At 39.3% G+C, this 13182-nt stretch overlaps 1 protein-coding gene across 3 annotated transcripts in view; it reads left to right on the plus strand.

The window, feature by feature from the left end:
* Window positions 1–13182, plus strand: part of LOC128738902 (NAD(+) hydrolase sarm1) — a 95480-nt gene that overhangs the window by 25234 nt on the left and 57064 nt on the right. Inside the window, exons 1-2 of one of the 3 annotated variants that reach the window (XM_053834369.1) lie at window positions 7171–7820; window positions 8951–9089. The exons of the other annotated variants lie outside the window; for them this stretch is intronic. Coding sequence (XP_053690344.1) covers window positions 9021–9089 — 69 coding nt within the window. The 5' untranslated portion in view covers window positions 7171–7820; window positions 8951–9020. Of the gene's footprint in view, window positions 1–7170; window positions 7821–8950; window positions 9090–13182 lie in introns of those variants that run through there. 3 annotated transcript variants of the gene reach the window in all.

A 13182-nucleotide genomic window follows, 5' to 3' on the forward strand; every position in this document is an offset into this window, starting at 1 on the left:
CTAAGTTGAAAGAAATTTTGTGCAAGCAGAAGAAAGATTAGATTCGTGATAAAACGTGTGATGTCACCACGTAATTAAATGGCAATGGGATGCTTTTTGATCATGTCATGTAACGTACCTTAAGCTTTTTATTATATCAGCGCTGATAAGCTTTGTAGATTGCATGACCAATTTTATTAGGACAGCACTTCTAAGAACAAAAGCTCAACGCCTTAGGAAGTGTTTTATATTTATAGTTTATCTTTTGAATCAATAAATCATTTCAAAGTAGGTACTTGTTGACAGACCGCGTCCACTCTGAGACGTCGTATGAGACGTAAAACGTGATATTTTAATACTTAACTAATCGTTATCGATCGTAAGTGGTTTCAATATTTTGAAGATAATGCTGTCAAGCATTGTCAGTTACAATCAGTGGCAATCAAATATTTTGCACTTCTTAGTAAGTGTTATCAAGAGAGTAGACGAACTTGATTTCTCAGAATAAACAAATAAGATGAACGAATGTTCTTACCGATCGTTTTAAAGCGTTTAAAAGTTGCGAACGTTTTATAAGATAACTATTCTCTGAATCTCGGATCAATTTCACATTAGTAGTACCTATTTCACTTTTCTCGATCCACACGTCGGTAAAAAGCAGCAGTTAATAACATAATTCATAAACATAGTTCAGAACCTTCTCTATTTTAAGTATAAACTATGTTTCCTCTGGTTTTTGTCAACGAGATCTTTGAACTTTCATGATACAGCTACGAAGAAATAAAGTTAATTTCTATTACCTAGCCGTTGTTCCTATTGAAAGGCTGTCTTCACAGTCTTATAGCAGTACCTTTGCTCGTTTTTCTAACCCATAATATATGGACCAAACACCACCAAAGTGAGCGTACGGTTGTACGTCATTTACGAATGCGCGAATTTTATGTCCTTTCTGCTAAATTTAAAGTTCACGGTTTGAATCTGGGCCGCTTTGATTTATCTAGTGTCAGTTAAACAGGTTCTTTGAGTTTGAATTCCTAGCGTGTTCACATCAACAGCAAACTAGTGCTGTTGAGAACCACACGATGTTTGAATCCCGAAGTCCGAAGTCAAAAAAAACTGTAGGAAGCTCCTCTGTGAAAAGGAATTGATTCGAATGTTAAATGGCGAAGGTCTTCTTGAAATGTGATGGTTTAATGCTAATGTGTCGAAATATTGCATTTCCTTCCAGAAAAAGTTTCATTTTAACTTCTAGCACTAATTTTTGACCAAAACAAAAAAAAAATTAAAGTTTAATATTCCTTGTGATTTTTAAACTCAATTTGTGTCAAAGACAAGGAAATGGCTACAAGGAAGAATATCAATCGATTTAGCAAACCTTACTTAACGTGAAATAAGCCATTAATTTGTATTAATGATAACGATGACTGCTTTGAATTTGTCAGTAAATCTGTTTTTATAGCTGTAAATCTGGTTGTAATTTTTAAAGTATAGTCCAGTAAATGATTAGATCAAGACTTATTGATAATCTTTCATTTGTTACCGGTGATATACCGCTAGCAATGGTTTCGCTCTACGACACAACCCACAACCTACGCAGTTTTGGAGAACGACAGGGACAAAAGCTAAAAATTATTGTTAGAGCAAATACAAACTAACTGTGAATAACCCCGATTAACCTCCAACCCTGGAGAAAACGTCTAGCATCCCGCAAAAAGAAATTCGCCCAAAAATTGACACAGCTTTCTGATATCCGGGTTTTGACAAGCAAGAAAAGCGAAGTTCGGTCTCTGTCTGGCTGGAAAAAGGGAATCGAAACGAAAGACAGTTGGCTGTGGACGTCCGTTGAGAACAGTATACACGTTAGGGATGGGAACTATCATTAAAAATCGTAACTGATAACTATCAGTAATTTCAGTACGTTACTGATAACTATCAGTAAATATCAGTAATTTTACTCATCAGGACGGACATTGAAGCAAAAAATAGGAAATTGTAATATTATAACTGCGTTCTTCATTGTAAGTTTACTTTGTAATTTACCAAGCGGGCTTTATGGAGGCTCGCGCAGCTACGGACCAGATTTTTACCACCCAGCAGATATGTTGGGAGCACATCGTGCCTACACATCACACGAACCAGTTGATCAAGACCACCAATTGCACTTTCATCCAATTGTTCATCCAATAGAACACGGTTTCCCAGATAAACTGTCGCTGCTGATCAGAGCTATTGGATCGGTGTGTTTCGTGCGCATCTCGGGGACACACCCTTCAAGACGCGGCGAGGGTTGACAAGGTGACAAGATAACTGATATCATAGCTAGGAACCTTGCGATGGTGGAGGCAACCTACGTCAGGTTGAAAGCAGTAGTCTAGGAAGATCAGATTAATAATAAATACGTCAAAGATCATATACATGAAAGGAAGAGGCCCCAAGGGACTAAACGCGTGCTTCTCACGGATGGTAACCCTTGACGGCGACGAACTAGAAGTGGTAGATGAATCCGTGTATTTTGGATTGCTGGTGACCGCGGACAACATTAGTAAGGAAATCCAGCGGCGCATTCAAACGAGAAATCGAGCCTGCTTTGCCCTTCGCAATACGCTACGATCAAGAAGCATACGCTACCGTACGATGCTGATAAAGCACAAATCTTTTATTAGGGCAGTAGTTCTTTATGGACTCGTAAGGTCGCTCACGGAGGATGTTCGCGCCTTTGCCGTGTCCGCACGAAAGGTACTGTGGATATTTGACGGAGTACAAACTGAAAGTGAAGAGTGGTGGAGGCGTATGAATCACGAGCTACAGACATTGTTTGGAGCGAATCCCATCGTACATTTGACGAAAGTCAGTAGGCTACGGTGGGCCAGACACGTCGTAAGAATGCCGGATGATAGTGTGACGGAAACAGTTATCTTCAACAATCTCACTGGCACCAGGAACAGGGGGCTCAACGTGCAAGATGGCACGATCACGTCGAAAGTGATTTGTGACTTTTGGACCGACTGGAAATTAGCGACATGTGGCCAAAGTTCGAGTTAAATGGAATCGAAACTTGACCTTCTGTTTTTAAACGACAGACTTCGCAACCAGCTGTTAGAGTACAGGACAATTGGCCCTGCAACGATCCTATTGACTCTAACAGCTTCTCCCAGCCAAAATTCGAACATACGACGACTAGCTTATTAGGCCAGCGTCATACCTCGAGGCCAACTGGGAGGCAACTATATCAGTAAATATCAATAATAGCGAAACCTTACTGATAGTGATATTATTGCTTACTGATAACTATCAGTAGTTAATGATAGTTTTCCCATCCCTAATACACGTCATTGGTAGGGAGTAGTAAAAGTGACCCGCATGTGGGAAATTTATCCCCAAGTTCGGCCAAGTAAGCGTAATCAGCAATAACTGGTAGTAAAATCGGTCAAGTCATCGCCGGTGCCATTTGTGAACCAACAAACTGGATAGTTTTCACGGAACGGAGACAACGGGTTACTACCCGTAGTTGCTGCAGTTATCCGTATACCTTTACGACGACCAGCCAATGCGTCCCAAGAAACGGCATTCCAGACCACCAGTAAATTACGATCGTTGTTGCGTACCACGCGCATTTTCCGGAACCGCGTCCTATGTGGCCCGTAGTGGCATCAAGAATCTACGGTAACTTCACTCTACGCCGGAAGAAGTACCAGAAGGCATTGGCGGACAAAAGTCGTCCGCAAATTACATCTGCAAGCTACCGGTTTACTGCTAAACGCCGGACTGTTGAAAGGTGCTAGTGGCCGGTGAGACCTTTCCGATATAGTCGTCGTCACACGGGAGTATTGACAGAAGGAAACGGACGTTTTGGAGGTTGAAGCTCACCAACGCTGAGGCCGATAAATTTCCCGTCCGCATCCGAGCACCAGAAGTAGAACCTTCGTCCACGTGATCAACAGAACCGAACAAAATTCGTTGAGAATTACGTCGATGGCACCCAGGAAAATACGTTCCCGATGAAGGTTCAAGTCAGCCTCTTCATACCTCGTATGAAACATCAGGAATGAGCTCCAACGAATTCTGCACGGCCGCAACATAACCCTATCCCTTTTCCCAAATTTTGTACAGGAGTCTGACGGAGTTCTTCGATGCGCATCTCAATGGCGATATAACAGAACGAGACGGAAGTTAACCTAATAATGCCTACAAATGATAACAGTTTGCCGGTTCCTAATATCGAAGAGATTCGGGCATTCGGCGAGATATCTCGATCAGCTGAAAAATATGAGAGCCGCCGGAAAGGACCGACTCCAGACAGAACTCTAAGAAAATGGGCAAGAATCGCTAGCAACGGCACTTCACTGGATATTTTCAAGGATTTAGGAGAAGGAGAAACTACCGGAGCAGTGGATGAATCTACATCTGGATCTATCAACAAAAATGGCGATCGGCTAGATTGCTGCAATTACCGCGGCATTACGTTGGTCAATGCCGCCTACAAAGTACTCTCCCAGATTTGATTACGTCGTCTATCCCCAATTACAAAAGAATTCAGAAAAATTTCGTAGGGCAGTATCAGACGGGCTTTATGGGTGCCCGTGTTACTACAGACTAAATTTTTACTCTACGACAAATCCTCCTGAAATGTCGGGAGTACAACCTGCCCACGCATCATATCGCGAATTTCAGGGCAGCACACGATACAGTCAAGCAAGAACAACTGTGACAGACAATGCACGAGTACGGTTTTCCAAACAATCTAACGCCGCTGATTAAAGCTACCTTGGAGTGAGCGGGTTGTTTCGTGCGTGGTGGGGCACTCCCGAGCAAGGTTTGACAACAAAATTACATCAAAGTTATTACATATTCTGCTGTTGATATAAACTAGAAATCATGTTTTGATACCGAAACCAAATGGCACTTGAATCATGTATCAGACTTTGCTTTAATTTTTTTTTTATTTTTATTAAAAGAAATTGTGTTGACACATTCTATTTATGATGTAAACAAACCTACAATATTTGAATTAGTCTATTTTCACATAATTTTTTCTAGTAAAATAATCAATTCAAATTATATGATGATAGCAATATGATGAGGATATGATAGCAAAATGACAACTAATTCAGCTTTCCCATTACTAGAGCTCAATCTCTAAGACTATTGCAACAATCCAAATAACTCTAGCAAGCAGCAGCACCGCTCAGCCGAGATTCGAACATATGACGGCTAGCTTGGTAGGCCAGCATCGTACCTCGAAGCTCTTTCCATCAGTTATCACTAAAATATGTAGGTTACCGGTTAACGACGGCACATGGCCGATCGTTAGATCTTCAATAATAATCCACAAACAAAATTTTACGCCATTGTGAAATTTTCCATGATTTGGAACATATTTTTTCCGACTTTTCATAGGTGGTTTCATTTAGTTTAGTTCATTTAGTCTACTTCTCAGATTATCTTAACTAATCATACGATAATTTGTACTTCAAAATTTTTAAGATGAAGAACGTGGTATATAACTCAAAACTGAAGAAGAAGTTTGTTTGACTTTTATGCACTAATATGATTAAAAATGATAAGAAAAATTGGAACTTCAGTCAGCAATGGAACTAGCACATTTTCACTAACTTACCTATGTGTAGACTTTTCAAAACAGTCAACATGACGTCTAAAAACGGAGTTAAGCTCCTAAAATTAAATGTCTAAATCTGAACACGCATTACATCATAGCTCGTTTCTAATCTAGATCACAATAATAAACGTCGCTATCAAGAAACCTGTGCGGCTGTATGTCGCGTGGCTCCAGTTTTGCATCACGATGATAAAATATTGGGTGAGTAATTTCGTTTTCCGCGAATCGCACCAGCCAGCAGCGGCATCGTCAGCGCGTGGTAAACGAGTTGAAAGTTGACCATCCCGCGAGAGATGATTCAACGCGATACTTATCGTGAATGAATGGTACAGGTACCTACCTATATGTGTGAGGTTTGTCTCGGGAAACGAGTTCAGAGAGAAATTTTGCTGTACCATGGTTTCCCCTGCTAAATAAATCCGGACAGGGACAAGCGTGTATATTGCTTTTGCATTGATTGAAATTAATGTACAGCTTCCTGCTGGAGACAAATAGAAATTTCTTTTTGGCCATTGCATTATGCTCAGTTTTCTTATTTTGTATTAACATTGTTCTTTGCATAAAAGTTACATCATTTTGTTAAATTTATGCATTCACTGTGTTATATCATTTTAATTAACATTTTACAAGGTTAGCTCCATTCGACATAATAACAACGTGGAGATGACAATCTCCGTGTTATGTTACGTAAACATTACCCAGGATTTAAATATTATTTACATGCGCCAGTGGAACTTTAGACCCTGTTTTCATGCCCAAAGCCCATGCCAGCATAATTAACGTGTCAGAAGTCCACTTTTCAACCAAGCTAAGCTAGCACGTGGGCGAAACCAATCCTACGCGCCAAAGTCCAGACCACTGAGACCGCTTGAAAATTAAACTTTACATGTAATGTACACAAAAACCGGTCAACTGTTCCAAGTTCACATTTCGTTGCTCAGCATGTAAAGAGCCTGAATGCAAACGCACCTTAACCTTCAGCATGAGCATACGATCGTTATATGTGATGAAAGGAAGGAGATCTTTTGGGTGAATGAGCCGTATGGATGTATGCGGTGTGTCTGCCTTCTGATATTTATGTGCCGGTGCGATCCTCCAACACACCCTCTCCTTCGATGGAAATATAAACATACAAACATAGCCGGCGTCCGCTGACGCTGAGTGTCGATCTTAAATAGCAGTGATGCCAATTTGAACTAATAATGACTAACAAACACGTCAACAACAACTATTTGTTTTGGATTAATAGGCGGGGTTCAACTACCGGCAGACTTAAGTTTTTGCAACAAAGAAAACTATTACTCAACGATGAGTTATCAATCGTTGCTCTTCCACTCAACAATTGATTTAGCAAAATAAACAGCAACCACTTGAATGAAATCCCTGCTTTCGAGTGAGTGTAAATTGAGTGTCTCATTCATTCGGGTAATCGGTGTAGCAGTTTCAGCTATTTCTTTTCGCACACAACCGGATGCCTGGACGGTAAATCATAAAACTGTAGTTGTATGTAGGGAACTTAAAACGATCTATCGACATGTAGTCGGAGTCTCTGGCACAGTCCAGTGCGCGCAACGTAGGGAAGTACACGAGATTGATAACCCACGGAAACTCAAGGGATCAATCCGTCAGTCATTCAATGCATGTCGATCCAATTGGAAGTGTTTTTCCCTGAAATTCGTGAATCCTAACGACTTTGTTCCTGAGTTCAACATACTCGAGAAAAGAGTTATTTATAAACCGACAAAAAACAACGCGATAATTTTTTAATCACCAAACCATAAAATTTGCAACGACCGAATTGTGTGACATTCTAGTGTAGAAACAAGCAATTAAATAAATTTATCACAACGTTACATGATTTATGCCAACCGGTCAACGCTCAATTTGAAAGTGAATGGTTTTAGTGTGAGCCAGTGTGAATTCCCTATCCTGAATGCCGTATAATACGAGAATACGATTCGCAATATTGAAGTAAATTGACTAGAGCGCGAAAGTGAACGGACGCGAAGCTCTGGAAGCAGTTATACAAGATTCGTTATGCCTAGTTATCAAGATGTGAAAGGCTGCTATTCGCGTGCACGTCTGTAGAGAAAGCCTGAGATCCTGATATAGTTGGGACTGTGAATAAGTTTTAATGAATGTGAGAGATTAGTGTGAAACCAAAAATCATTAGCAGATACAGATTTTGACACATAGAAAGTGATTGATTGATTTGCTAAATCCAGTGAGTTCCCCGCCCATGTTGCACACATACGATTTGGCGTGACTTTCCTTTTGTTTGCTTCCGGGATTACCTATCGTGTGATCATAATAAAGAAACAACTAATTAAAAAAGTCTGCTGTAAAAACCCAGACTGCTTCGTGTAAAATAATTGCATCCAAATTGCTGTAATTGCTTTCCAATACAAAAACGTTGAGAAACTATTTTTAAAATTTTGGCACGTGAAATGTTTCATTTTGCTCTATTCCAAACAACATAGAACAGTCCAGTTCAGGTCGTTTTGCGTAACTGGTTCGCAAAAGCATAACCGCACACCCCCACAGAGCGATCGCGGTGTTTTTCTCGGAATTCATCAATCCTGCTGTTTTACTGTGTTGTTCTACGATTTCCAAAGTCCAAATGGATCTACGTATTTCCCATCGGTTTACCAGCAAGCGAAACATATTCCAACGTTGTTGTTTTTCTATATATTTTTTCTCTCACTCTTGAAACCGGTCAAACGAGCCAGGAAAATTTACTCCAAAAATCAACATCTGCAGCACCAATCCGTTCCCGCACCGCCCAACGCATTAGTAATGACGCACGAGCAGCTTTTTAATGGCTCTCGAAGCTTATTTTTGGCGATAAAATATTTTGCTATTTACTCGACGCTAGTAATGTTTTGTTGTAATTTGAGGAATGTATCGTGTGTTCGCCAATTCATGTAAGAACTTTTTATTTTTTGTATGCCAAGCTGACTAAAACAAATTAATGGTTCGGTTCCAAGGCCAGACCAAATTCTTTACCGATAAAAACAAAATGATTTGTACTCTTTTGCTATGATTGACGTAAACCCCAGACCTGATTACCGGGTCTGGTGTTTGCTTTTACCGACACAAATTTTGCAACGGTGCCTTTCATAACTACTCCAAAATGACTTTTACTGAAGTTAACCAGATAGCTACAGGTAAAACCCCGAAGGAAGAGCACAAAAACGATTTCCGTTGGCACCCTTTTTTGGTGTCGATCACTATCACTTCCCAAGTAAGAAATAAACCCCCGAAGCAAAGGCAAAACGGAAAGCACGCACCAGAATTTATCATCGCCAGTAAAAGGCTGACTGATTACACAACCATCGGTATTTCACTCGATAGGTCCGACGTCATATTTTCCATCATTCGGAATCGGAACACAGTGAAATTGCATCACTGAACGCAATCTAAAATGGTCATCAACCGTTCCGGACCATCGGTAGCTACGCTCCGGTCGCAGTTTCTGTTTCCCCGGCGTGAGGTGAGTAGTAATCAAATATCAGGATATACCTACATAACAAACGTTTCATAAAGGTCTGCACAGCCGCAGAATTGTTCAACGCCGTTAGTCACTTCGTCAGTGCCTTTCTGCTAGATTGCGCTGAGTCGCAAGTTCGAAACTCATGTTAATTTTGCGAATCTTCTCTGATACTACTAAATGATGATACAAGTCTAATAGACATAGTGTTCTATTAATTATGAAGGGATCATACATTATGTGTGGTTCCATGATTTTCCTTGTTCTGACAATAGTAGTAGTGAAGATATTTTTTATACCATTCATTCCAGCTGTACTAACCTGTAATTTAAATTAAATTTTTAAATATTTATCACATATGTTTATATAATGTCGTAAAGATGTTAACATTTTTCGAATTGATAAGCTGAGCACATACAGTCAATCGCTTTGTGTCTAGCTTTGTTGATCAACATGTTTCATGTTCGAAACCAGATTATTCTCTATGTATTATTCTGGTTTGAGCAAAAAACGTGTGTTAAACTTTCTTTCACTACTGGTGGTGTCACTTGTGTGGAGATTGATCTTCATTCTACAATGATGAAACACTCATTAAGCGTGAGGGGGGGGGTGATCTTCCTCGATGATATTCGCAAAAACTGTTATACTGAGACTGATCGTAGAATGAATGAATGTAATCTCCACATTGTTTTCGCCGTTGTCGAAGACTAGTCTTTTTTCTTTGCTGTTTGCCCTCGCTGTACCGGCAGGCAGGCAAGCGACGACGACGAAAATAACCCGTCTTCTTTATCGACTGTGTTGCTATAGCACAACTGAAAGTTCATCAGGTAAGAAAAGGTATTACACTCAACAAATATCTACAGCCCATAGCTTTATCAACCTTAAATTGGCAGGAGATGTCATATTCTACAAACTAGGCGTGAATGAAATATTTAACAGAGTTTGCTACAAAATTTGTTCAGAAAATCCAACAATTCACTGCTCGATTGACATAATAATGATTTTATAACAAAAGAGTAGTGATGACATTTTTTTCGTAACTAAAACTAAAACATGTCAGTAGAAATGAAAGTGAAAATAGCTTGTTCAAGCTAAACAGCTAAATGGGTAAGTCACGCGACCGCTCGGCTCGCCGCATGGCGGCTTTTGCCATAAATTTACACCGAACAAGCATCAGCAGCTTGTTTAACAGTGTTGGGTGCCATAAAGCAGTGAAACGTAGCGGACTTTATTTATTGCTAAATACAACTAACACAGAGTTCAGTGCTTCAGTGAATTCCCACTGCACTTGTGTGTGAGTGCGGCTAGGAGGTAGTGAGTTTAGAGCTCTGGCTCTGGCTCTGACGATGAACAAAAACAAACACCAAATAGTGCATCGCACCGGCTCCGGCGGCGGCAGACGGGCACCGTCTACGTCTGCCTTTGCATCCGTTTGTGCATGTCATTTCGACAACGATGTGAGCAGATTTTGGTGCGATTAAAAAAATATTTTTCTAATTTTTGCTTTTCTGCACCGGTGCCTGAAAAGCAGCAAAAAGCAAAAAAATGTTCAGTTTATTAGCAGAAAACTAATTTCTGAAGAACAAAACAAGTTCATCGCATTCAATTTCGATACAGTAATGACCCGATTTTGTCACCCCCATGATGAATTTAGGGGTGACAAAAACGGGACAGTGACAAAATCGGGTATTTTTTCAATTTTATATTTTTTTGCAGATAACTTACAACGAACTACATATATTTCATTCTGATCACTTTTAAGACCTTTCGCACTTCCTTCTACCTCTCTGTGGACATTTGTCACCTGTGCTGTGAGGTCCCACAGGTATGAAAACACGCATTTATTAATTGCGCCGAAATGGTTGATTATACTAGTTGACTATGTTCAGAGAAATGTCACAGCGTAAAAAGCTCTTTCTTATGGTATGGTACGATTCTTTGATTAACCCCCCCTAAAAGTAAGATAGAAAATTTATTTTTCAAGCAGTAAGAGATAGAGCAAAGCAATGTTCTACAAAATTTTTGAGAAGATTATTATAAAGAACTTTGCCAAAGAAAGTGACCTTCTAGCTATTATAGTTGTGGAGATAAGAAACAACTTTTGTGGAAACTCCACGAAAATCAACACAGTTCTTTTCACAGTGTTTTAACACATTTGACATGTTTGAAAATGATTTTCAAACTAAGCTTTTGATAAATCAAAAGCGTGACAAAATCGGGTCAAAAACGTGACAAAATCGGGGGTGACAAAATCGGGGAGCGACAAAATCGGGGAGTGACAAAATCGGGTTACCACTGTATTTCAACCCACATGCGATTGCTGGCTCACGAATCACGATGCGGTTTTTTCTTACTTTATGATAGGGAGAAACAAAATTACGAATTTTGTTTGCTGTTTCTTGGGGTTTCACTTCGTTTAGTTTTTTTAACACATCCGCATGTGTCCACGCAGCGCGCGCAGAGAGCTCGCTCGTCAAGGACTTCCACGAAATGTGTGTAACAATGTGTTAACCAAACAAAGGTGCCATTCAGCGAAGCAAGAATACGTTGCCAAAATTGGATTTCATTCATGGTGTATTAGACGGGCGGAACGAGCACAGCTTGTGTGCTGGTGTCCAAGCAAGCAAGATTTGTTTTTGTTTTCGATTACTTTACTTTTTGTCACAGTTTTCTTGGCGTAACGAGCTTGAACCGGATGTATATTAATTCAATTACAACTCACAGTTCTCAACCTGTCATTGTTCAATAGAATAGACAGTCCAAATTTTCTTACCAGAGAACTCGTGTGCTTGGTTGGTAGTAGCTACAGAGACTATAGATTACAGAGGCGCCGAGACACTCAAAATCCGCTAAATTTTGAAACAAAACGAAGAGTACCATCTTAAATAAAGGAAACTCTCCGCTTTCGTTCAAAATTTGTTACGGAAAACTAAATTGGATCAAAAAAAATTAGTTTGAGTGGTACAGTATTTTCAATTTAAATTTAACATTGCACAGTAGTCCAGAAGCGAAAATTAAGAGGAAAATTTTTTGTGATCCAAAATAACTCCCCAAAATATTCGTCAAAGTTGTTTAACTTTAATAGACAGTAATTTTAAATCAACAACTAGGTTCCAGTTTGACTTGTAAACACATAACACATGACAACTTTTTACAGTTGGATTTCGAATTTGGCATGGTTCGATTTTGCAACAAAAGTATCCGTTTTTGGCAACACAAGATATTTCTCTTCGAAAAATATGCTTAAATCTCAATCAGTTTCCGCATGCATGCTTTAAATGACGAAAAAATGATGCCCTGAGTATGTTCATGAAAAAAAGTTATGTGGTTTCGAACAATAATATTTTTATTGCCGTAGGACTACGTCTTACCGCAGGGTGTCAATAACTTATTTGCACCGGACGGATAGCTCTTGTCGGACTTTTTAAACATAAAATGGTTGCAATCGGTGATTAATGATATTTAGTCAACTTCTAAAGCATTTACATTAAATTTTTTCATATCGAAAAAGGGTCTCGATTGTGGCACGGTTTCGATTTTGGCAACATAGGCGACACGCATTTGTTGCCAAAATCGAAATCCAACTGTATTGGAAAGAGATATAAGGATAATTTTTTTGACAAAGTTGTAGCTAAAGAATATATAAGCAACTTTGCCGAAGACATAGTAGGTGGATTTTTTATAGTTTTTGTCTCACAGGGTGTTTTGTATAAAGACCTCTCAAAATCACTTTTTCTACGATGCTCGGTTTTATAGATATGATCATTTGAAACAACTAAATGTTTAAGAAAATTTAATTTTCTGACCATGACTCTACACACTTAAAAAAATCGCGGATTCTCTCGGTAATACATATAAATAACGACATTGAAACAACCGAGTGTCCGATAACCATCTCGGCTGTATTATTTTTCGCTGAGAACTTCCGCATGCCGCTATTTTACATTCAATTTATGTCGAAATCTCAGTAATGTCAACTTATGCCGAGATCTCAGTAATACTAAAAGTGAATTCTCGGCAAAAATAACCGAAAGTCGTCAAATCATTTTAACGCCTATTCAGTAATTTCGATATACAATAATTTAATTTCAGTCAA

This window comes from Sabethes cyaneus, chromosome 2 (genome assembly GCF_943734655.1).
Source record: "Sabethes cyaneus chromosome 2, idSabCyanKW18_F2, whole genome shotgun sequence".
NCBI lineage: Eukaryota > Metazoa > Arthropoda > Insecta > Diptera > Culicidae > Sabethes > Sabethes cyaneus.